Source organism: Leuciscus leuciscus (genome assembly GCF_965113295.1).
Source record: "Leuciscus leuciscus genome assembly, chromosome: 12".
NCBI lineage: Eukaryota > Metazoa > Chordata > Actinopteri > Cypriniformes > Leuciscidae > Leuciscus > Leuciscus leuciscus.
Window position 1 is genome coordinate 29,986,340 of NC_138736.1, and position 27,071 is coordinate 30,013,410.

General features: G+C 36.8%; 2 protein-coding genes across 2 annotated transcripts in view; one reads left to right on the top strand and one right to left on the bottom strand.

The window, feature by feature from the left end:
- LOC309510844 (uncharacterized protein) overlaps window positions 1-27,071 on the bottom strand; it is a 208,275-nt gene that overhangs the window by 123,031 nt on the left and 58,173 nt on the right. The window lies entirely within an intron of this gene.
- On the top strand, window positions 1,743-26,263 carry cacng7a (calcium channel, voltage-dependent, gamma subunit 7a). Its single transcript, XM_082185761.1, has 6 exons — window positions 1,743-2,057; window positions 7,119-7,314; window positions 12,477-12,563; window positions 14,152-14,292; window positions 20,253-20,398; window positions 22,887-26,263. Exons 2-6 carry the CDS (start codon window positions 7,119-7,121, stop codon window positions 23,337-23,339), a joined length of 1,023 nt encoding a protein of 340 aa, XP_082041887.1. The 5' UTR covers window positions 1,743-2,057; the 3' UTR covers window positions 23,340-26,263.

Below are 27,071 nucleotides of genomic sequence, written 5' to 3' on the forward strand. Positions count from 1 at the left end.
ATGCCAGTGCTTCTCCGCTGCATCGAGTTAAAAGCTCAAGGCTGTGCAGTGCTGCACCATGGACCACACACAGTTTTTCTTTATCACATAAATTATAAAGGTTTATCACATACAAACACACATAGAGGTGTATACAATCCACACACACACTTCGGTTTTCACATCTCGGGCCTCTCCATGGTCGTAATGATTTTTATACTGTTCAAACTGTATTTTCTATTCCCCTACACTAACCCTTCCCCTAAACCTACCCATCACAGAAAACGTTCTGCATTTTCACACACACACACACAAAAAAAAAATGTTGTATGTTTATTAATCCATTTCCCTCATGGGGACCGCTGGCGGGTCCCCACAATGTAGGTGATCTCAGGTTTTACTGTCCTTGTGGGGACATTTAGTCACTGTAACTTAAACCTGTACACACACACACACACACACACACACACACACACACACACACACGCACACACACACACACACACACACACACACACACATGTACACACACACACACACACACACACACACACACACGTACACACACACATGTACACACACCTCACTGCAGTGTTATAAACATCTGCTCATGTGCTGCAGTGGTATCTCTTAAGTTTACCACAGCAGAATTCGTTTTCTTTTACTGCAGTATAGTAGACATCTGACAGTGCGTTATGGACCAAAACATCTGTTATTCATCACCCTTTCACATTGCTTTTCACACACAAATTTGTAGTTGTTCTCCTTGAGAGTTAAGGTTATAGATATTGGGCATCTAAATATTGTTTATGTTTCTCATAGCGTTTATTTAAAATTAAAATAAAAAAGAAGAAGAAAAAAGAAAGAAAAAAATGCATGTGAAAACCATTTAAATGCACAGTAAAAAAAAAATTGTAAAAAGTTATCTTAATTACCTTACCATACAGTGGAGAGTATTACATTTTAAAATGTCAGAGTAGGCCTATTCATTTAAAATATATTGTACTTCATATATTTTTAAGACTGTATTTTAATGTAAAAGTATATATTGAAAATTATGTTTTAGAAGTACATTTTGGACATTAATTTGAACTTTAAGACATAATTTAGCACTTTTGTGCTGTCTGTGAATATCCATTCGTTTTCCTGGGAAAAAAAAAATGTAATGGCTCAAATTGGTCGTTATATTAACATTACTTTATACTTTAATGACATACAAACATGTAGAGTACGGTCACCCAAATGACATTGTAGATATGTGCTGTATGAAATGTTAGCAAAAATGACCTTAGTTACCTTAAAATATATTTGAAAAGACAATATATGTATTTTTAATTTAAGACCATACATATACTTAAAGTAAAAGTATATTGTTAAAATTAAGTTTTTGTAGAACAAAAGTGTGAATCTCTCTCTCTCTCTCTCTCACACACACACACACACACACACACACACACACACACACACACACACACACACACACACACACACACACACACACACACACACATTTATATATATATATATATGCCTATATATATCATATATATATTCAGTAGCCTATATACAGTAAACTATATATATATATATATATATATATATATATATATATATATATATATATACACTGTACTTTCTATATGTATATATAGTTTTAAGGGACACAATTTTTGTTGTTTAGGGAACAATCTGCTAATTAAACGTTAACCGTGTACTGTATGACTCACATGCCTTCACTGACATATGCAGACCTAAAACTAACTGTGACCTTATTGAGCCTCATCAACGTCAAACTGAGTGAAAGTCTCTCTTCTGTCATCCCATCCTCATTCAGCCAAATCACCGCAGTGCTGAAAGAGTGAGAGCGAGCGAGCGACGTGAGAAAGCGCGAGAAAGAGAGGGAGAGAACACGCGTGTGTGTGCTGTGTGTGTGTGTGTTTGTGTGTGTGTGTGTTAGTGTGTGAAAGAGCGAGTGAGGTAGAGAGAGAAGAAAACTGCGAAATCTGTCAAGGTTTTTCAGGCGTTTGGTTATTCCTCTCGACGCCTGTGCAGCGCTGACTCGGGTCGCGTGCTGGAGGGTGAGTGCTCGTGCTCTTCTTTCTTCATGCACATTACAGTCGCTGAATGAGTGGCGCGTGATTAGACAGCATAGTTTGAAGTCGAGAGATCGATTCGTTACGGTGCTTTCGAGCCAAGTATGACAGATCCATTCAATTCATGTCCAGTAGTCCTGCGGACCACGTACTATAGTGAAACGCTGATTTTTATTTATTTATTTATTTTTTAACATGTAATCATTTAACATTATTTTCTCTATTTTGCGACCAAAGTCGAAATTGTAAGATGTGAGTTTTGTATCGTTAATTTTTTTTTGGCGCACTTGGCGCGAGACTCGTAGTTAGGTTAGACTATGCGCTCGTGTCGTGGACGGACTGGTATGTGTCATGGATGTTGCTCATTTCTCTAGTGCTGACTTTGGGAACGCTACGAGAAAAGAGAGTAGGCTACTGCGGTTGTGAGGATTTGACAAGGAGTAGACACGATGTTTGTGTGTGGGACAGGATCTGCCTTCATTGTAAGGAAGAGATAGTAAAACGTGAAATCAACTACATAGTGGGGACCAGCTGACATAGCCTACTGTAGAAATGCTAAATAATGTCCTAATGATATGTAGCCTAAATATGTAGAAATGTTTCTGTAAGGGTTGTGTTTAGAGACAAGGGATAGAGTATAAAACAGATAAGGAAGTCCCCATGATGATTGAGAAAAAATATAGGTGTTTGTGAGCATCACTTGTCTGTATTGTAGGGACCAAATGGTTGCAAAGATAGTAAAATCTGAAATCACTTTGTGAAATGACTTTGTAGGGTCCAACTTACTGTCCTCATGTGGAAAAATGGCTTAAAATGCTAATGTTCTAATGAAAAAAGGTTTCTGTAAGGTTTAAGGAGGATATGGAATATCATAATATAAAAACAATATAACTCTAAGGAAGTCTCCTTTATGATGGTGTGAGAGAGAGAGAGAGATGAGGACAAAGTGACGTGTAGAATGGCCAAATTATTTATATATATATTTGATTCTGCCTTGAGTCAGGTATGATTATTTTCTGCCTTCTTGTGCCTGCTGGAATGAAGATCAGTTTGAGCTTTATGAATGGTATTCTGTATCTCCGTGAAGTGAGCTGATATCATGAATGTGCACATGTGAATGCATGTGCGTGTGTTATTGAAAGCTCGCACATGCGTGCAGGCCTACATGCGTGACTGTCCTCTGAGATATTTTGGGCCAAGGTCTTTCCCCAGACCCCTTCCTTTTTTTTTTCTCTCTCTTATTCCCTTTGCTCTAAATACTTGAATACCATCTTTTCATAAGCACGCATTTCTCTGTTTTCTCTACTCATTTCCTCACACACTCTTCCCACTTGCCAGTTGGCCTAACCTGCTGACAGGGGAACATATTGCCATCTCTACAGAAAACTACACTCCCCTTGGGCTCTTGCTCCCCAGTCGAGTGGACACACCATCTGTGGAACTCCCAGTACACCACGAGGGCTGTCTTTCTAAATGTGGTCATGTCTGGCATATATTGAACGCCCTCCTGCGTAAGACCTATATTGCCCAAATCCCCTGGAAGAAATAAAGGACGACTGGATATTGTTCTGTTGTGCTGTAAGGCTAATAGGGGCCGATGTTTTAGATTGGTTGAGTTATGTTTTAGTGTTTTTAATGGTCACAGCAGTGAGGGATTTTATTACGTTCTTTACCGGACTGCCAGATTTTCAGCCCAATGTAGATTGCAGCACTGTACAGTTACTTTACGTTCCTGTAGGATGTCACAAAAGTTTTAGATTTGTTTTCCGGGATCCACACATTTTTATTTCAGTTTTTCTAGAGAGCAGTTTTGGTGTACATATATGCATATATGTTGCACATAAATATAATACTTTATACTTTGTATTTTCACAAACATGTGACCGAAATCACTAACCCCCCAGAAACCCTTCTTGGTCAAGATTGCAAAGTTTTGGTCTGTGCGTCGGCTGATTTCAGCACCACTGTGATGGACAGCTCCCAATTGTCTGTTTCCTCTCCTACCCTGTATGCCTTGATTTGCTCTCTTTTATCTTTTTCTCTTTCACTGAGTGTCTTTCTACTCGCTTCTCCCCTCATGTCATTAAAATGGGCTACATTGGTACCTGCACATTTACATTTCAATAGCTGTATCACATGACCAGCTGTTTCTGCAGTATGCACATTTTGACCACTATGATTTATTCATGTTTTTAAAAAAAAATCATCTCTATGGTATGACCATATGCTACTTGTACACTATTCACACACTCATATTTAAGTAATTTAAATATGTATAAATATGATATGTAATTTAAATGTTCAAATTATTATTATTTTTTATAATTAAAATATTTTTTTATTTTAATAATTTACAATTTTGGCTTAAATATTATATATATCGTGATTAATCGCATTCAAAATAAAAGTTTGTTTACATAATATATGTGTGTGTATATTTATTTTGTATATATAAATACACACACATGCATATATATTTAAGAATTTTTTTTATTTATATTTAAAATATTTATATTTAAATATAATATAAATTATGTATAAATATATATATATATATATATATATATATATATATATATATATCAACGATTTATTGCAATTAATTGCATCCAAAAAATATATATATATATATTTTTAGATACATTATATATATATATATATATATATATATTTTTTTTTTTACAGGACAATGAATACAATACCATCCCATAGATCGAGCAACACAAGCAATTTTTTTAGCTTGCTGGGTGAATTTTTTTTATTTTTTATTTTTTTTACTTGGGCCAGTAACCAACCATCCAGAGTTCCCTAGCTGCTCAGAACACTTTATACGCTGTGCAGCAATGCCCTGGCAACCACCCACAATATCCTTGAAAGAGATTTTGCATATGCAAACTCTACACCTTCATAAAATGCACTACTATTGCAACGCACGTACACCGAGTGCTAATGCATTCTTCAGAGGAACTTCATTATTCACCATATTATCTTTCCTGCAGCCATTTTTCCTCACCTTTAACTTCTTCAAAGCTCCTCTTTTCTCCTCTGCTCTGTCAATGCTCTATGGATTATCTTAACCCTCACACATAAACCACCATTCACTACGAATCCTTCATTCATATCAAGCACACCCTGGGGCTCCCGACACTAACTGGAGAGGATTTCACCAATAATAACCCATTATTGTGTTCTTCTCCCCCTGCCAAAAACCAAGCCTAAAAAAATAATGTTTTTTTTTCCGGGCTTCTAATCCAGCGGCTATATGGTACCATTCCGTGAATTAAGGGAATTGTGGCTCTTCTGGAGGCATGCCAATCAAATCCTCACTCTTGTTCCAGAGCGTGAGTGCAAACCATGTAACAATCCAGGAGGCATTACATTGCAAAATCTTTCCGATACTATTCACGTTCTCTATTTCTTGCTTATTCTTTCTGATTCTCTCTTTCCGTGTTTACCTTCAAGCTTTGATGTGTCAATCTATTCATCAGATATAAAGCAGTACACAGCTGGGATGTTTCACTGCTGGGTATTACCACAACCGTCAGTTCTATAACCCCAAACAATGAATGTAGCTAATGATCTGTTTGTGTAATCGCCTATTTGTCGGAATACAGACCTTTTAGGGGCTAGTTGATTAATAGCTAGCATTGCGCCATGGCACAGTGGGTAGTGCACGGGCTCACATGGGGTGCAGAATCCAGTTTGTGTCCCAATCTCATTCTCCCTCTCTCTCTTCCTTGCACTTTCCTGCTATTCCGTCTTGTTCATTAGAGGCAAAAGCCATAAAAATAAAATAACTAATGATTAATAGTGTCTTTAAGCACTCGTATAATTCTGAAGATATGTCTTAGTGCACGCTTGCCCCTAATCATTTTAGTCATACACTATTTAAAGGACACTGTTTGTCCTTCATCTGTTTGTTCTGTTGATGAGTCACACACTTCAGTAGTCGATGGAGGGGAATTTTTCATCAAGCCCTTCAGGCACAGCTAATATAATAATTCTTGACCTATAGTTATTATAGTGCACTCTATTTGCCTTAATTGGCAAGTGGTTGATATTAAAACAAAACCCGTAAAACAATTCATCAGTTTTTCCACATGATTACCGCTTTTGCACAAATTAAGAAAGAATAATTCATCGGCAAATGGTTGTTTCACCTCTTTGCAGAGATATAAGTTGTTGAACAATTTCTGAATGGTTCAAATTGAGTAGAATTATTTTATTTATATTTAATAATTGTGACTACTCAAGTGACTACACAAGTTGGTTTGAAAGCAGCAACATTATTACATACAAATGGCAGTTCATTTTTCTGCTCAATTTCTCATGGGTTCGACTACACACACAGTGACAGGATAGAATAACTTACATATAAGGTTATGTGTTATTTTAAGTGTTTTTATTTATTTGTTTGTTTATTTCTGTGATCAGACCGATCATTTATTGCCCAGAACATACACTAGTGTTCAAAAGTTCAAGGTCAGTAAGAATATTTGTAAAGTTTTTAAAGTCTATTATGCTCACCAATACTGCATTTATTTGATCAAACATACAGTAATAGTTTGTAATATTACAATTTAAAATAACCATTTTCTACTTTAATATATTTTAAAACGTATTTTATTCCTGTGACGGAAAAGCTGAATTTTCAGCAGCCATTACTCCAATCTTCAGTGTCACATGATCCTTCAGAAATCATTCCAATATGCTGGTTTGGTGCTCAAGAAACATTTGTTATCATCAATACTGAAACCAGTCATGCTGCTTCGTATCATATAGTTCAAAAGAATAGCATTTATCTGTTGTAACATTATAAATGTTTTCACTTTTGATCAATTTAATGCATCTTTGCTGAGTAAAAGTTTTTATTTAATTTTTTTATGTTAGTGTATCTAGAGATCACAATATTACTAGGGTGTTCTTGTTTGACTAGGGCCAGTAACCAACAACCCAGAACACCCTTGCAACCACATAGCAAAGCCATTTACTTAATTGCATGTTTGTATGTTTATTTATTCATGTTCTTCTCTGCCATCTTTTTAGATGAGTTCATTTAGCACCAGGGCACTGACGCTCCTGTCGTCGGTGTTTGGGGCGTGCGGGCTGCTCCTGGTTGGTGTGGCTGTGTCGACGGACTACTGGCTGTTAATGGAAGAGGGCATTGTCCTGCAGCAGAACCAGACCAATGAGGTGAAGATGGCTCTGCATTCTGGACTCTGGAGGGTCTGTTTTGTGGCTGGTAGGTACCATTACTGATAGAGCTGCATCCTCTTCTATAACCTGACCAGGGGTGCGTTTCCCCAAAGCATCGTTAACCAACTATGGTTGCATGTTCTGTCATTACCAACTTAGTTCAACGATTTGCCGTTTCCTGAAACCATAGTTTCAATGAACATTCGCATACAGCATCGCAAACTTACATGGGTGGAACTACAGCTCTCGACCTGTGGTTGGTTAGAAGCATATTTTCTTGTTAAATGGACTTAAATAGATCATGCTATTGAGCACAATAAGCAACCTAACATTCAGTACATTATTTGGGCCCTATCATACACAGTTATCATTTTCACGTCCTGCGCACACTGTTGTTTAAATAGCAAATACATCTGCGCCCATTCGTGCGCCCATGGGCATGTGTGTTCGCATTGTTGACACTTTGCTATTTTGAGGCAACTGAAATAGACTGCGCCATTGACCAAGTGAAAACTGGTCTAAAGTCAATGGCGCAGTTTTATTTGTTTTGTTATATAAAGAGCGTGTTAGTAATGTGCGCCTATAGGCGGGTCCACAACGAGCGTACACTCTGCTTATTACACACACAGGGACACAAACCAGCCAAATATTAAAAATAAAAGCATCACAATGTAAAAGATTATTATTGTGTACATGAAGATATGGTGGAATCCGGCTTGTCCCGTAGATGATCTGCTTAAAGGGATAGTTCACTTTGAAATACATTTTTGGTATGTTTTAGCTTACCTCAAGGGCATCCAAGATGTAGGTGTCTTTTTTTCCGCAGTAGTTTCAATTTTGATATTTTTAGGTCAAACCGTTCTTGTCTGTCAGTCATATAATACAGGTCTATGGTCATCACCTCAAAGAGCATGCACAGAGTCCAAATTAAACAATTCCCCATCGTAAGTACACATTGATCGCCTAAGACACGAAACGAGCGGTTTGTGTGAGAAAACGAACAGTATTTATATCGTTTTTAGATATATACACACTAGATGTCGCCTTGTCTACGGCAGTTCATTGGAACGAATGTCTTTAAGGCGACATCTAGTGTATATATCTATGCACCAGTCTGCTGCGTACACGTCAGATCAGATCACTTGGACATGGCTGTGTATAAGAGGTAAAAACGATATAAATACTGTTCGTTTTCTCACACAAACCGCTCATTTCGTGTCTTACGCCATCAATGTGTACTTACGATGAGGAATTGTTTAATTTGGACGACGGGGAATTGTTTTAATTTGGACTCTGTGCATGCTCTTTGAGACCGTGACCATAGACCTGCATTATATGACTGACAGACAAGAACAGTTTGACCTAAAAATATCAAAATTTAAACTACTGCGGAAAAAAAGACACCTACATCTTGGATGCCCTTGAGGTACGCTAAAACATACCAAAAATTTATTTCAAAGTGAACTATCCCTTTAAGATGAGACTCTGATTGGTTTATTGCACGCTACGCCCAAAACACACCCATTACTCAACAACCCTTTTGGACCATGCGCCGGGCGCACCGACCATTTTTCCTGTCGTTAAACTAGCAAAAGTGGATTCAGACACGTCCTAAGTGCACTTGCATTGTGTGCTTTAGACCATGCGCTTAGATTGTTAAAATAGGGCTCTATATCTTTCATTCTAGTTAAAGCTGCAGTCCATAGCTTTTTGGGGTTAAAAATGATCCAAAAATAAATGTTTGAGCAAGTACATAACCAGCCAGTGTTCAACACTATCTGCTTGCCTTAGCTTGATTCAAAATGGTAAGCTTGTAATAATGTTTTTAACTCCAGTGGTACTGGTGGATTTCTGCGGGAAATTCGAGCATGTCTTTGCATCATTTCGTCACATCTGTACACATAAAGAAGGAGTCTCGGCTAGTAGGCTATGTTGCGTGTGAGGATGTTGGAGGTAGAGATTTATAGCCTTTTCTCACAGTACTTGATATGATTAAACTTGTCAATTTGATGGCGGATCCAGAAAGGTTCAAACAACAATCACCAGTGACAACTGGAGATTCACCCGTTGTAAAACGCGAAAGACTTCGGAGAAAAAAAGAGACTGCCCATGCGAAAACAAGGATAAATATCGGGAGGGCATTAAATGTAGTCACGCAATGCTGATGTTGTTAACATTAACAATTTGAGAACAAAGTATAATTTGCACGGTTTGACGTGATATGATAAGCGAGCGTTAGATTTAATCAGCGCGATTTACTGCAATGATTTTTTCCCCTTAACATTAGTTGGTCAGAACAAAAGTGGATGTTACTTACTTGTTCAGACGACATTTTCCGGTGAAAATTCTTATGTTGGTCATACTTCCAAAAAGTAGAATCTGCTATTGCGAATGACAGTATCCACACCACCTTGTGGATGATTGACAGCAGCACATTCTCCTCAAAACATTGGATTCATCCGCGCTGTGCCATGCCGAGGCACAACGCACGTAAAGTTGATAATTCCGCGAATAACTGCAATTGCAGATTTCGAACAGAGATGGCGACAAAGAGGAAAAACTGAGGACTGCAGCTTTAAATATATATACATATATATTAAACTAGCAGAAGTTATTACTCCTCCAGCTGTGACAGTCCTATGTTGTTGAACCAGTGTGGTTCAAACAACAGAGAGGTGCAATCATGTTACCACGGTTTTGGGAAACAGTTGTGACTAGTTGGTTATTTCTCCAGTGATGCATCAAACTAGATAATCAATGAGTTACATAGTTGTATGGGAAACGCACCCCAGTTTGTTGCTGAGACAGATGCCTGATTAAAAGCCAAATGGCAAATGATTGTGGTGTCATGTTGTGTCAAGCATCACTTGACGTTGACTCTTGCATCAGGTGTTGCTCACAGATTCAAAGGTGAATCCCTTTGCATCTGTGTATCATCAAATGGTAGTGTCATCTAAATGGGTAAGATGCCGTTTATTTGTGGGGCGACCTGCTGTGTTATGCAGCTGGTCTTCAGTGTCCCTGCACTGCACTGGTGTGGCATCCTATTGCATCACCCTCCCAAATCGTGCCACACATTGAAACAGGAACTAGTGAGGCTGTGTGGGCAAACCACTGCAAGATGCCAAATCAGTAACCACATACAATTCCTAGGCTAATAAAAGATGCAATGAAACACACCTTTTTTAGTTTTGCTGAAAGTGCACCTATTATGCTATTTTAAAGATTCCTCTTTTTTTTAGGTCTCCTACAATAGGTTTACATGCATTTAAGGTCAAAAAACACTCACAGTGTCTGAAACGGTTCGATCAAGGATCCGTTCTCTCTAAATCCCTCCTTTCCGAGAGCTACTCTGCTCTGATTGGTTAGATGTGCCAGTCTGTTGTGATTGGTGCTTACAGCACGTACCAGAAACGAAACTCCCATTACCATCTGAATTTCATCTCCGGAGGCTTCCTCAGCACTTTTATACACAGTTACAGTATATGTACAGTAGTGATGGCGTCAGTTTTACCGTATCAAACCAAACTCCTCCAGGCCTCAGCTACAACTAAGGGTCAAAGTAGATGTTGTTCATGGGCAGCCAATGAAGACCTGGCATTATGCAAATTTGTTGCAAACCTACTTGGGTTCATACAGGAAGTAAGACTGGAATTACTGACGACTCGTTTCAGACAGTTCAGAATCAGTTCTTTCTTTTGGGAGACAATAACTTTATTTATCATGCACTTTGATCTTTGTAGATCTTTAACCTTCAAAAAACTGCTATATTACACACTACATGAAAGTTAATACCCGAATAAGCATAATAGGGGCACTTTAAGGAAAAGACTGTATATTTTTTTGTGTTGCAATTGTATATGTTGCTTTGCATCGCATGCTGGTTTGTTTTCATGACACTGACAGGAAGTGCTGAGGTGGACTGAAATGATGCCACACCAGCTGGTGGCAAATGGCTGACTGAGAGAAGTGTGAGGATGATGTCACCTTGTTTCTAGCTTAACCAGTTCTGGTATTTAGTTTGCCTGTATGGGCGTGTTTGACAAATCACTTCAGGAAGACTTTTTGCCCATTAGGTGTGTTGTGTGAATAATTTGCACTCTTTTCATTCGCTCTAGAGAGCAAATGATTTATATGTTTAAAAATGATCTTTTATATGTGTGTGTGCCGAGAGGGAGGTCTAATGTGCCCTTCTTTCATGTACATTATGCAGAAGCGTCATGCCCATTTAGTGCCTTTTCAGATTTTTGTGTTAAGTTGATTTTAAATAATAAAATTATTTCAAATAATAAAAATGATTGTAGGTTAAAATAGTTTGCTTAAACATGTTTTCAAACTTGGGGCCACAAAGGGGCGCTAGGTGGTCTGCGAAAAATTTGAGAGAAAAACACCTTTTAGCAATGTCAATGTTAATGTGTGCTTTTAAGATTTTTGTTTTATGAAATATGTTTAATATAACTATTAATTTATATTTACTTTTACTATATTTTATTATATTTTATTCTGCTTACCAAAGACTGGCCAAAAGTCATAAAATAAATCGTGCTTATTTGAACATTTTGACCTTTTTTAACAGTTAGAAAAAAGTAATTGCATATAAAGAGAAATGATTATTTCAGTGCTTTAGCTGGCAAAATATTTGCCTTCTCTCACAAAAATATTGCGTTTCCCCCAAAATGTGCGCATTCGCTCGCAAAAGTACAGATATAGTTTTCCCTCACTCTTCATATTATTTCCTTCACTTTTGCAAATGCAAAGTTCTAAATATAATTTTTGCCCCATCTAATTTTTTTTTTTTTTACTATCACCATGTCCATTTAAGGGCTCTGTAAAGATATGCTGTAAACCTATTTTCCAGGTAATATTTAACAAATAATTTATGCCAGTTATTTAAATGAGTTGTCTTCATATCAACATTTTTCTTACAAAATTCATACATGAAATCATTTAGCAGCCTTTAAAAAACTGCATGATGCTTCTGACTAAGTGCAGTGTATACGTGTAATGCATGTCAGTTTTTTCGCCTCTCTTCTTAGTGTTTGAACCAAAATCATTGCTGTGTTTCTTTCTGTTTGTCCCTGTCTCCCCTACTGTCATTGTCAATCTCTGTCCCGCTCTGCCTGTACACCCTCTCTCTGTCTCTCTTTGTGTCCCTGTCTCTCTTTGTTCCTCTGTCTCTCTCTCTCTCTGTCTCTCTTTCTATCTCAGGGCCAGAGAAGGGGAGATGTGTGGCATCTGAATACTTCACCGAGCCAGAAATAGAGATCACTACTGAGAACACAGCCAATATACTGAGTAAGAAAAACGAATGCACTTATTGTGTATAAATACACTTGGAAAAACAACGGTTTGAGTGCAAGATGTTAAATTCAATATAGTTCCTCTAAAGTGCTGTAAAAGAGAATATTAATTCATTGAATTGTATTCTATAATTGGATATATACAAAAAATCATGGGCATGACCTTTTTGTTTTGCAAAACTAGATTTTAGGTTAAAATGTATAGAGAGCATAATATAATATATTATATTATATTATATTATATTATATTATATTATATTATATTATATTATATTATATTATATTATATTATATTATTGTCACGTTACACCGGTCAAATAGCACAACGAAGGAGATATACTTAAATAGGTTTTCTTCAAAATACTCTGGACACAGGAATACGCAGGAGAAAACACAAACTAGACTTCCACATACACGTTAATGAGAGCCAACAACTATGAACTGAAACAGAGGGATATAAAAACAAAGGAAACAAAACAAACGAAGAAATAAACAAAGGGAACTAGATGAACACAATCTAATCAATGATTAACGACAAACAAACTAGAGAGAGTTTTGAACACAGGCAAACGAGAACAGAGCAGACCGAGTGAAAACTAAACTAAAACAGAACAAAGGATATACACGTTACAATTATTATATTATATTATATTATATTATATTATATTATATTATATTATATTATATTATATTATATTATATTATATTATATTACATTACATTATTTTATATTATGTATTTACAGTAAGTGCTATAACTAGTGATTTTCTTTAATTGTTTTAAGCAGTTTAACCATCTATTAGTCAATTTAAATAGTCTTTCAGTGTGACAATGTTTTTTAACAGTATAATATGAGGCCATCAAAACTGCATGTATAATAATTATACAAAAATATTATAAGTCAAATACTATTATATTATATTATATTATATTATAACTATTCTAGTATATTTTAGGTGCTGTAAATGGTCATTTATTTGTATTATTAATAATTGCTTCAATGTTTAAGCATTTTAATCACCTTTTAGTTTATCAAATATCTTTTGATGTCACAATCATTTTTAAACGCACAATTTAAAGCGTTTCTGTATAATATTAGCCAATTAAAACAATATGCTTAATAATTATACAAAAATAGTATTATATTAATTATATTATATTATATTATATTATATTATATTATATTATATTATATTATATTATATTATATTATAATCACATTTTAGTTTAGTTTATTAGTTGTTTAGTTTATTTTTTTCAGTCTGTGTGGAAATACTTTTTTTAATGCTAAATACTTTTTAAATGGACAATTTAAAGTTTTTCAATATAATATGAGGCCATAAAATGCACACACATTTTACAAATACACACACACACACACTCATATATATATATACAGTGCCCTCCACTAATACCAGTAATACTAATAATAAAAGTCCCCCAGGTCTGCTAAACAAAATGTAAATATGAATGGTAATATACTTTAAATGGGCACTGTATATATATATATTGTATATACTTTGAGGGACTAACATTTGATAATTTCAATAATTTGCTCTGTCCTTTTCTCTTTGCTCTTTTAGAAATGGTGAGGACGGCCACCCCCTTCCCGATGGTCTCACTCCTCTTTGTCTTCACGGCCTTTGTCATAAGCAACATCGGCCACATCCGTCCTCAGCGCACCATCCTGGCCTTCGTCTCTGGAATCTTCTTCATCTTATCAGGTAAGTTGTATGTACTTTATTATATGAAAATACAATGTATGAAAATCTGCTCAAAACCCTTCTTGATTCTCATCATGTTTCTCATGATGTTCACACTTTTGCAGCCTATAGTTGTGTATCCTCTTACATATTAGATTCTGTTTATTGATTTTCAGTTTCAGTGGTGAGCCTGGTAATTCTCCACAACTCTGTCCGAAATCAGGCTGAGAATCCCACTGAGAGCTTTGCATATTTAATAAATGGTGTTCCCAATATCCATCTATGGTAATGTGCGATACACAATATCCATTAAATGGCCCTTTTTCTCACAAACAGTAATTAATAAGAGAGGTCTCTCTGATCCAGTCGACAGAGCTCTGCCTAACAGCTGTCATTTGCACTCGGATAATAGAAACAGATTATCAAGAATGTCAAAGTGTGTTTAGATTTGACTAATTTGCATGCAAAGTATGTCCTAAAACACATCTGGTGTGCATTAATGTTCTGAAAGAAATATTTATTGAAGCATTACTCTAAATACAACATCAACAATATATAAAGAATGATACTGCAGGGCTGTGTATTGATACCAGAAGAATAATTCAATGTAATTGCCAATTTTTTCAAGTTGTACCAGGACATTCAGACTGTAGTGAGGAATTGTGACTTTCACAATACTCCGTGTGGCTTGAAGACAGCTATATGGCAGAACTATATCAGTTGATTGTATCAGTTGCCTGCTGACAGCTGTACAAATCAGCCTGCAGGAACAGATTTCCCATAATGGTTTAGAAAGCTTGTGTTTGAACAGTGCTAGAATACTGGAACAGGACCGGTTTTTGAATAGCTCTCTGGAATACTTGATTCTGATAGTGGAATACTGCATGCAGTCGTATATTTTTGGATAATTATCTGTGTAATAGTGTAATATCTGTATAATGACGATAAATGTTCATCGACAAGCTTTTTTTCCCCAATAAGACAAGACGATGACGAGGCAACAATAAGGTCATTAAATGACAACTGTGATTATATCAATATGCAATATCGTTGACGAAAAAAACATAACATAGTTAAAAAATTAAAACTTTACCAAAATCTCTTTATTTTGGTTGAAAAAAACCCCTAAATATTACTGATGCTGTACAAGCCTCTACTACAAGCTTTCATGTTTGCGGTTGCCAGATGTCAAGAGTGTAAATCCACCAATCAGAGCTTTTCTTTTAAAAGGATACATTTTCTGCCCATTTTTTTACTTAAAGGGATAGTTCACCCCAAAATTATGTCATTAAAGGGTTAGTTCACCCAAAAATGAAAACTCTGTCAGTAATTACTCACCCTCATGTTGTTCCAACCCCGTAAGACCTTCGTTCATCTTTTCGGAACACAAATTAAGATATTTTTGATGAAATCTGACAGCTGGCTCACTCCTCCATAGGCTTCTATAGACGTTATAACTTGCTGGCCCAGAAAATGCATTAAAGACATCGTTAATATAGTCCAAGTGACTACAGTGGCTCAATCTTAAGTTTATAAAGCGACGAGAATACTTTTTGTGCGCAAAAATAAATAAAAAAATAACGACTTTATTCCACTATTCATTTCCTTCTCTCTGGGGCTCGAGTTTTTTCACGTAGTGTAATAGCGTAGCGCGTCTGTGTTGCACGTCACCACGTAGGCTCACTATTGGCCGACGCTGGTCATGTGGTGATACGTGGTGACGTGCAACACAGACGCGCTACGCTATTACACTACGTGAAAAAACTCGAGCCCCAGAGAGAAGGAAATGAATAGTGGAATAAAGTCGTTTTTTTTTTTGTTTTTTTTTCACACAAAAAGTATTCTCGTCGCTTTATAAACTTAAGATTGAGCCACTGTAGTCACTTGGACTATATTAACGATGTCTTTAATGCATTTTCTGGGCCAGCAAGTTATAACGTCTATAGAAGCCTATGGAGGAGTGAGCCAGCTGTCAGATTTCATCAAAAATATCTTAATTTGTGTTCCGAAGATGAACGAAGGTCTTACGGGGTTGGAACAACATGAGGGTGAGTAATTACTGACAGAATTTTCATTTTTGGGTGAACTAACCCTTTAATCACTCACCCTCATGTCGTTCCAAACCCATTCATTCATCTTCGGAACACAAATGAAGATCTTTTTGATGAAATCTGAGAAAATACGCAGTTGACATACGCAACTACCACTTTGACGCTTCAAAAAGTTCATAGATCGTAAAACGGATCCATATGAATTGAAAATTGTTTAGTCCAATTTTTTTTTGAAGAGACTTGATCACTTTATATGATGAACAGATAAAACATTTTTTTCAAATTCAATTTAAACATTGATCAGCGAACATATGAGAGAATCTCAACTGAACCTGCTTGACGCACAAGAACAAACCTCATTGGTTCTTGATGAAGCTCAAACGTGCTGCATAACACACGAGAATTAACCTCATTTGTTCTCGCACGTTCATTTCATTGACTAAAACTAGACTAAAATGCCCAGACATTTACAGTAGGCCTTGTTTCACAGACAAAGCTTAGATTAAGCCAGGATTAGACCTTAGTTTAATTAGGGCATTTAAGAAGCTTTTATAAACGTTCCTTAGAAAAAAAAAACATTACCGGTGTGCATCTTGAGACAAATCAATGGCAATGACTTATTTTAAGATATGCCAGAGCAAGTTGCTTTCAGTTAAAACAGCTCACACATTCATTTTAGTCTGGGACTACACCATAGGCTTTAAACTTGTCTGTAAAACTGGGTATTAGTTGACTAAAACTTGACCTAAAAACAGGACAAGGATGAATAAATATGATAGAAACTATTTGACACAGGACATAAAAAAATAGCAGACAAAATTAACACTACTGTGGAATTGATCATTGTGCCAGGCTATCGATTTTCCTCTTAGCTTTGCTTGTTTCATGTCCCTCATATCACTCCATGGTCTCTTCTCAAATAATAAAATAGTTTCAAATAACTTAAATTAACTTCATACAGAATACAGCAGTGGTTCTCAACTTTTCTTTTTTTTTGACTCTACGATTTTAAAGTTTTAAAGTTTCCAAACTTTTTTCTTTTTTTTTATTAACAGAAACTATATAATTCAGTGTGAATCCCAAACCAAACTAAGACATTTGATGTCAGTTTTTTTTTTTTTTTTTAAATAAGTTATTTAAATTATTAGAATATTAAATTTGTGCATTCATTTTATTTATTTTCAATAATTGTTTGTAATAATCAGCCATCCCCCTTGGAAGTTTGCTAAGGCTGGACCACTGGTTGAGAACCACTAGGACACAAAAACATCCTGATCACAATGTCAAGGGTCATTTTGACTGACTCTATTATCTTATTACACAACTTGATTCTGATTGGTTAGTCACTGCATTCTGCATTCATATATTGTATAACAACAGTTACATTACTGTTCAAAAGTTTTGGGGTGAGTACTCTTTTTCTTTTCTTTTTGTGCTTTTCTTTTGAGTTTTCTATTTTACAAAGAGTCCTCAAAAATGTATCACAGTTTCCACAAAAATATTAAGCAGCACAGCTGTTTGTATCAACATTGACAATAAATGTTCTTGAGCAGAAACTCAGAATATTAGAATGATTTCTGAAGGATAAGGTGACACTTAATACTGGAGTAATGATGCTGAAAATTCAGCTTTGCCATCACAGGTATAAATTAAATATTTAAATATATTCAAATAGAAAACAGTTATTTGAAATTGCAATAATATTTCACAATTTTTCAGTTTTTACTGTATTTTTGTTTAAATAAATGAAACCTTGGTAAGCAAAAGAGACTTTTTTTTTCTTTTCAAAAAACAGTTAAAAATCTTACCAACCCAAATTTTGAACGATAGTGTATATTGTTTAATTGATCATTGACCCAGGTAACTGATTTCCTACATACTGTAGCTTTGCTAATTTCATTTTTTCTCATCACTCCATCGTCTCTTTCTTTTCACATAATACAGTAATTTCAGCTCAATAACCTTGAGCTGAAATTTCTGTATTCACAATACAGCTTAGTCTATCACTTATTGCTTAATTGCAGCACTCGATTTGCACATCTACGCAATACCATTTACACTCCAATCAAAACAATCAACATTTGCTAATGAGAATACAGTAAATCATTGAGTGGCTGTTAAAATCTAATTTGCCTCACCGTCTTCACTAGATGTCAGGAAATGAACAAAGAGGCAAAAGCAAGGAGTCAGCAGCAGTGGGAGAATCAGCTCGCCCCCCAATCGTTTGCATGGGGGGTGGGGCAGAGCCCGGTCAACATGTCCCATGTGTTGCAGCCGATGCGGCTCTAATGCATGCACTGCTGCAATTTAGATTTTGTAAGGCAGGAGAAAGTACGACTGCAGATTCCTGTGGCTCCGCCCAGCTCTGTGCCGAGTAGCACTGCATCAGGTGCTAATGTTACATTTAGCTCAGCATTTTGTACTACAGAATTATTAATAAAGCACAAGACACCACAACAGCGCTGTTGCAAAGTGCTGAACACAGATATGCACAACGCTGCAAAAAACAAAACACAGACTGTGATGTTCCAGACTGTAGTATAGAGTAGTTTACCATTGTATGGAAGCAGGTACTATATCCAGTATGAATAGTCTTTACTCATCTTGCTTTTTTTGTCCTGAAATATATGCCCTGATGTGACATAGCAGTTTAACTTCTAATCTCTTGCATTTCTAATGTGAAAAGGAAATATGTATGCACATTCCTTGTCGATATTAGCAGCATAGACAGCTGGCAGTGACAGACTGCGATAATCTGTTTGATTATGCCAAAGGCTTTTCCTTACCGCTGTCTCTCACTCTCTCTCTTTTTCTCCTGCACTCCACAATTACCGCAGCAGAGCTTTCTCCATCATAACACAGCAAAATTTGAGCACACTATAAATGTTAATGTCTCCTGTTATGACAGGTTGCGTGTTGGTGGGCTGCTTTATCGTTCACTCTCCACATATAGCTTACGGGAAGAAAACAGTGTTGACTGTATAGTACCGTAATAGGAAAACACTGCAGTAATAACACTTTTACTTGGGTGTTTACAAGGCATATTTGCTTCTTTCATTTGCCATTAAAAGCTTTTAGTCAAAAGCTTTTTTAGTCTCCTTTGTGTGTATAAAATAGTTTCTCCCTTTACTAATGTGAAGGTGTAGCATACTTATTTTCCAAAACCCTTTCACACATACACGCATACAAAAAACGCTTCACACCATATATACAACACCTTATCATGGCAACAACATTATTGCATTGCTAAGGAACAACGTATGAATTGCTAGTATCTCAATTCTTTCCCAAAGACTTTAGTCCCAGTAAGTAACCACCTTGCAACCACACAGAGCACACTAGCAACCACATAGTTATCACCCATAACACCATATCAACCACATAGCAGTGCACAACAAAAAACACATTTAAAACACAGCAGTCGCAAATTTTGCATCTGCAAGCAACAGTGACATTTTCTTTAGAAAATGTTTCCTGCAAAAAAAGAAAAGAAAAAAAGGTGGTTTGCTGGTCTTAGAGGGCTTGGCGAGGCTCAGAGACCAACATAAACTAGATAAGACCCGGTTAAACCATCTAAGACCAGTAAACCATAGACTGGTCAGGCTGGTCTATTGGCTGGTCTTAGAGGGGTTTTGGACACTTTTCATCTGGTCAGGCTAGGAGTCCAGCTAAACACAAGCTTTTCCAGGTTAGCAGACCATCTTAAACCAGCTTAAACCATCTAACACCAGCATACCAAAGCCTGGTTATTCTTGGCTTTTGACTGCAGTCCAGCTAAACACAAGCTTGGCCAGGCTGGGAAAATATCTTAAACAAGTTTTTTCAGGAGGGTTGTTTCCAATCTTTCTACTTTACTGTTTTTTTATGCACGATTTACCCTTTTTTCAGCCATGATTTACTGCCTTTATCCTCTTTCACTCTCTTTCTCAGGTTTGAGCTTAGTTGTCGGTTTGGTGCTGTATATCTCCAGTATCAACGATGAAGTGATGAACAGGCCTCGAGAACCAGAGCAGTTCTTCCACTACCACTACGGCTGGTCGTTTGCCTTTGCTGCCAGCTCCTTCCTGCTCAAAGAGGTCAGTCACAGAGACCAGCTACTGTTAACACTTGAGCTGACTGCGTGTGTACTCTTATCACAGAGCTCAGTTCATTAATATGCAGCTGTGTTAACAGCTTTCTCTGCTAAACCAACAGCTCTGCCCTCATCAGTATGCATTAATTTTAGCCTAGCTTTTGCAGGGGTGAAGGCTACACATTTCCGTTATGCTGCATATATGCTAATTCAGTAAGTTCAGTGCAGCAATTTGTAAATGTCAGCATCTAGTGTCTGCAGTAACCTCAACTTATATTCAAATGATGAATATGCATAGACAGTTTGGTCCAAAAGTATGAGATCACAAAAAAAAAAAACCCCACTAATTAAAATTTAAACATGGTAATAAAGTTTTAGGATTAAACCATCACAAACTATACTACTATAGCACAAACTCTAATACTGGTAAAAAGTTTTGGTTTAGTACGTTTTTTTTACCCATAATATAAAAACTGTTCAAAAGTTTTGGTTCAGTAAGGTTTTTTTTACCCATAACTTCGGCCGAGGCGAAGCCAGGGTGCCGGAAGACTGAGGTCGAGCCGGAGGGAAGGCGAAGCCATAGGGGTGGAGGGATGAGTCGCAGACGAAGGCCCAGAAGTCCATGGAGAAAGCAGAGCGACGAATGACGAAGTCGATGCAGGAGGGACGGGGAAGCCTGGTGGAGCTGTAGGGATGACGGTCCCAGTTGGAGCTTAGGGGAAGAGGAGCCACGGTTGAGCCAACAGGTTGATGGGCATAGGTGGAGTTGCGGGCTCTGAAGTTCTAGGTGGAGAAATAGGTCGGCAGTCCTGAGTCGAGCTGACAAACAATCAGCCCGAGGCGGATACACAATGCACCAAGTGGAAAACATAGGGGGAGATGAAGGGCTGATGAGAGGCAGTGAGGAAAGGGCTGAAGGGCTGGGCAGTGCAGACAGAGAGGGTTAATAAACGGCTGACATGGAACAGGCAGACATCTCAGGAATGGCCTCCTTGGCCGACACGGAACAGACTTTTTTAGGAACGACTCAGTAGGCCGACTCGGAAAAGGCAGAGGAGGAGGGAGTAGAAGGCAGGGCGGGGAACAGTGCTGGGCAACAAAACAGGCTTGGTGCTCTTTTCTTCTCCGTGGAGATATAAGGCTCAGGTGTCGGCTCCGTCTCTGACATCGTAGCAGGCTCAGGCTCTTTGTCTGCGGTGGGCTCTGCCTTTCTGTCTGCTGGGTTGGTCGCGGCGGGTGACACAAAGTGCACAGAATGGACTGTTGTGTTTTGATCCTAAATCTTGCCGATGGTAAAGGGGGACCCACAGTGAAACAGGACCCAGTCCACAAACGCCTGAAATCTCCCTCGAGGTCCGTCGCTCGTCATCATCGTAGTGTACTAGATGGACAAAGTCTAAAAATTCCTCTGTGTGTCTCTTGAGGGAGCAGAGGAGGATACGAACTGCCGCTAGATCCATGTGTTGGTCTGTCCTTCTGTCACACACGGTTGCAGCAATGAATGAAAAAGAGCTGGATCTAAATGCAACAGTTAGTGTTTAATAAAAAAAAATCAAAGATAACAAAAGTACTCAGAGTATATACCTCAGAAATCACAGGTAACAAAACAGAACAACCGGTAACACATGCCAGATCTGACAATGAACAGAACAAACTTAAAGTTTAAATACATAAACATAAAAAAGCAAAGCAATGAAACTGAACTAAAAACCCCCCAAAACAGAAACAAACACAGATTTTAAAACAGCTGCATAATATTTTTTGAAAACCTTGATACATGATTTTTTCAGGATTATTTAATGAATAGAGAGTTCAAAAGAACAGTATGTATGTGAAATAGAAATATCTTGTAACATTAGAAACGTCTTTACTATGCATCCTTGCTGAATAAAAAGTATTATTTTGTTTTAAAAAATCATACTTACCCCAAGCTTTTGAATGGCAGTGTACAAAAGTAAAATGTTTACTTCATGCCATCATATGTTATATGGAATTAGCATTGGCATTCAGCTTAATGGCAGTTAATATGCTTTGCCATCTAGTCGTATAGACACTCTGTAATAATCGAGCACTGGTAAAACAACTATTTGTGATTGATATTTGTTCTTGCAAAATACAAAAATGTTTATTGCATAAAACTACATGAATACGTTAGTTTTAAATGGCTTTGGATGCAAAAAGATAATTTTGCCCCCAGATGGTGTAGTCACGGCTAACTGGGTCATGTCAAGCAGCCAAACCTTGACCCCTTGGGTGGAGAGCACTTTTAATTGGCAAGTTTTCTGATTTAAAAGACAAGAAAAGAAAAGCACAAGCTCAATCCCTTACACTTTGTAGAATTTGTTTTATTTTGCATAGGACTTTCACAGAGAAAGGTGCCATATCTCAGAATATCTATTTGCAGCGATAGCTGTTAGGTTGTAGGAACATTTTATCCGTGATAATCCGTGAATTTAAAAAGAACTGAATAACAAGTGATTTTGTCTTTCTAGGGTGCTGGGGTTATGTCTGTATATCTCTTCATGAAACGTTACGCCGAGGAGGAGATGTACCGGCCCCACCCTGCGCTGTATCGCCCCCGTCTGTCGGAATGCAGTGACTACAGCGGCCAGTACCTGCACCCCGACTCGTGGCCTCCTCCTCAGCGCGGACGCAGCGGCTCCGAGGTGTCCAGCGACATCTCCATTCAGCTCAACCAGGCCCCACTGCCTCCGCCCAAAAGCAGCGGGCCATCCAATCCGCCCTCTTCCTCGGGCCCCTCCTCCGGGGCCAGCTATCACCTCCCACCTGCTTCTTCCTCCTCTTCCTCTTCCTATCCTCACACCATCCACTCCTCCCATTCTGGTGGCCACGCCCCTCAGTCCCTCCCAATGGCCACACCCCCATCCGCTGTCCCGCCCCCTCGCTACCACGCACACATGCGTATGAGCGCCTCTCCGTGTTAGAGATTCCTCCGTATGCGATACCTAAACAGAAATATGTGCATAACATTAGGTAAGAGGATCACCGGGGCTTTTAGTTCTCCAGAGACTACGGGAGAAAAATGGAGAAAAGGGTGCTAAGTTGAAAAGAGGTAGACGAGGAAGCGCTTCACTTACAATTCTGTGCCTGAATGATGTTTTAACAGATTTTTAGAGCGAGAATAATAAGTGAGGGAATAGCATTTATACATATAGAAATAATGTATGGAAGAGGAAGAAAATAGGGAAAAAGTACAAAATACTGACTTGCTGAAAATAGTTGAGAACAGTTGTATACATATTTAAATTTGTATGTAAAATGTTTAAATCTTATTGCATATCATAAAAGCATTTTTCATCCCCTCATTCCTCATATATCATCAGCATCATGAGGCTATTTCTCCATTTCTTGTTTATACAAAAGCAAAAAGACACGAATGTGCCCCAAAGGTGGCGGATTTCTTTAAATGGTGTGGCAGATTTATTTCAGCGCACAAGATGCATCATTTCTGTACATAATGTATCAAGAGCAGTAGTCATCTAGTGTAGTCCAACATATTTACCTGTGTTTTATCATGTGGGCAAAGGTGCAGGGGGCCCGATTGGTCCTTTACTATCAATTTGTAATGTTTTTAGATTTGTACATCAGGGTAGATGTTCTACAAAGCTGGCTGATGTTTCCTTACTGGGATGTTGTACGCTTGGCCCCACGGCCCTCAATATGCCTTGTTTTCTTGTGCTCTCATGTTCCAAAAAAAAAAGAAACAAAAAAAAAAGTTTAGCAGTGATATAGCACGATACAAAAAGGAAACGTTTGAACATATTAAACATATTTACCTTCACCTAGAATGGAGGCTGACTCCTATATGAATGCCAGAGATTTACTCTCCTTCACTGTTCAGTCATCATCTTAAAAATGCAGCCGTTACTTCTCTTTTATTATTAATATTATCACTACAACTATTAATTGAAATGTTTATTATACAAAATGAATTGTAAACGTGTTATATTACAACAGAAGCTATTGTAAATCAGTCCTGTGCGTGTTGCATCAGTGTTTCAGAGATCATGTTTTAGAGTAATATGGGTTAATGAAAAATAAGAACAGGAATCATCATGAGGAAGCCTTCAATAGCACAATGCTATGGTTTAGTTTTCCACCTTGAGTGAATGGTTGTTCTGCCCCTGGTATCTTGCGCCATCTTCTGGGCAAGCATTAATAGTGCATCAAAACAAGCACTGAAATATTAGCTACAGTATATGAAATCTGTATTCGATTCATTGACTAAAATGAGGCAGATGAGTCAGCATTTCCATACCTGGTGCCTGCGGATGCTGCATCGACTGAGCAATGCAGTAAAGACAATTTGTACAGTATGATTATTATACCACCAAATCCCTTTCCCTAATCCATAAACATTGACCTTTGTAGAAAAATATCCCTAAATAACTAAGAAATATTATCATAATTACCTGTTATGCCCTATTTTCATGCACAAAAGCTTGAAATATTTTCCAGAGAGTTATATCTGATAGAGTTCATTATTGTGTGTAAATATTATAAACATACATAGTTATGAAATATAAATAGTTATAAAGAACAGGACTGGCTCCTGCTGGATAGTAAAGAAATACATAGAATAGCCATTTATATTATAGCCATATTACAAGTGGAATATGCAGAAGTGAAAGTATGATATATGGAAAATTAAAAGAGCGAGAGGAATGATTTTTGATCCTAATATTTATTCAAGCAATGCTGATGGTACAAATTTAGTCTGCTTTTAAGTCTCAAGCGTGTAAATATGTTTTTGTTTCTCGTCTTTTGCTAATAATTGCGTTATAATGATCTTTCTGTTCTCACTGTTTCAGTTGACATTTTGACATTTGTTGTTGTTGCGGTCTACGCTGAGGGTCTGGCTTATAAATATGTATGTACCATTTTGCATGACATTTTTTTCATCTTCACACCCCTTTTCTCATTTATTTTTCATCCCTGTGGGCTGTCCTTTGTCTTGATTTGTCTCTCTCAAAGTCCCATTAAGCTAAAGCTGCCTCTCTCATTTGACATGTCTTTCCCTCTTTTACCCCTCATTTCTCTCTTCTCTCTCTCAACCTTCCAGGCTTTAGTTTTCTGTTTTTCAGTTATCAGTTTTGCATGCCTTTCATTCCATAATGCCAAAGCAATTGTGCCTGATACTTAAGATGATGATGACAGTTATTATTATTATTATTATTATTACTATTATTATTATTAAAACTGTGGCATTTCTTCTTTGTAATCTGGAATTTGCTAAATAAAACTTAAGAAACTGAAAAAATGTACACATTAAATGACTTGTATTTTGTGCACACTGCATTTTACTGTACATACTGTATGCGTGTACTTTAATTTGTTGTTTAAAAATGCAGGGAAAAATTGGACATGATTACTGTTGTGACCCCATATACCCAGCTTAAATGACTGTTTCCATTATAACTACAATGTTCTTGTAAAACAAGTATTTTGTGTAGTAAAAAAACAGAAGAAGAAAATATGTAAAAACATGTCCAGTTACATTTCTCCCCAAAATAAATACATTTAAAAATAAAGTGAAAAAAGACTAGATTTTGCCTAAAGGCATTGAAGCTTTTTACAAGATCATTACAAATCTTTCCATTGTGACAATTTTCTAATTATTTTGGACATAAAAAAATGGATAATTACATTACAAGATTTTTGTTCTTTCTATTAGAGTAATAAGAATGACCGGCTTCTTAATTATAGGATGAAAACAATTTACATTAACAATTTTACTCTTTTTTTTTTAATACTTTTTTTAATTGTATACATTATTTACATATTTCTTCTGATAGTAGGGTGAAATATAACTAGGGCATGTTTCATGAGATTCACCCTGCTAGTTTTTGAGATTTTAACAGTTTCACTAAACATTTATTGAAAAACAGGTAAGAGTCTAAAGTTGTCTGTTTAAGGGTTTGTGATCACTTATTGATCACAGGGCGAATTTCAGCCTTGTGGTTTTCATAATGTGGTTTACTGGTTTTCATTATTGTTTGACAACTATACATGTTTACTTTCAAATCATTTTCATCTTACTCTATATTCCTTATGCAGGTCGATGTAGTTTTGCATCAGAGAGACCTTTCTTAATATTCTCAGCAGAACACCCAAGAACGAGACCAATGCTAGGTTTTATTAAAGAAATGTTGTCTGTGGACATTAAAAGTATCTCTGGTAACACTTTAAAATACTGTTCCTTCATTAATTAATAACTACAGGAACAAATGAGTAATGCACTATTAACATAGTAACTATTAACCAACAAGAAACTCTGATTAACAAAATTAGTAAGTAATAGTTGAATTCTAGTTCAGTATTGACTACTATTTTTGATACCTCACTGAAGACTATAAGAACTACTATATACAGGTTCATAATTAATAATAATAATGCATAATAATATAAGGTAATGGTAACCCATTAGTAATGAATCAAGTGTTACTACATCTTTCTAAAGGAACTACTAATTTGGATCAGTATTCTTAAGTGAAAAACATAACTATCTAATATTGACTGAAGTCATTGTAAGCTTTTGAGATTTTTGTAAGGTTTTGGATAGTATTGACTCAAGTGTTACTACATCTTTCTAAAGGAACTACTAATTATTTGGAACAGTATTCTAATGACTGAAGTGTTACCAAATCCTTTGGAAG

Coding starts and splice junctions, on each gene's coding strand:
- cacng7a (XM_082185761.1), top strand. CDS start 7,119: ATGAGTTCATTTAGCACCAGGGCACTGACGCTCCTGTCGTCGGTGTTT. Junction 7,315..12,476: donor GAGGGTCTGTTTTGTGGCTG/GTAGGTACCATT, acceptor TTTCTATCTCAG/GGCCAGAGAAGGGGAGATGT. Junction 14,293..20,252: donor AATCTTCTTCATCTTATCAG/GTAAGTTGTATG, acceptor TCTCTTTCTCAG/GTTTGAGCTTAGTTGTCGGT.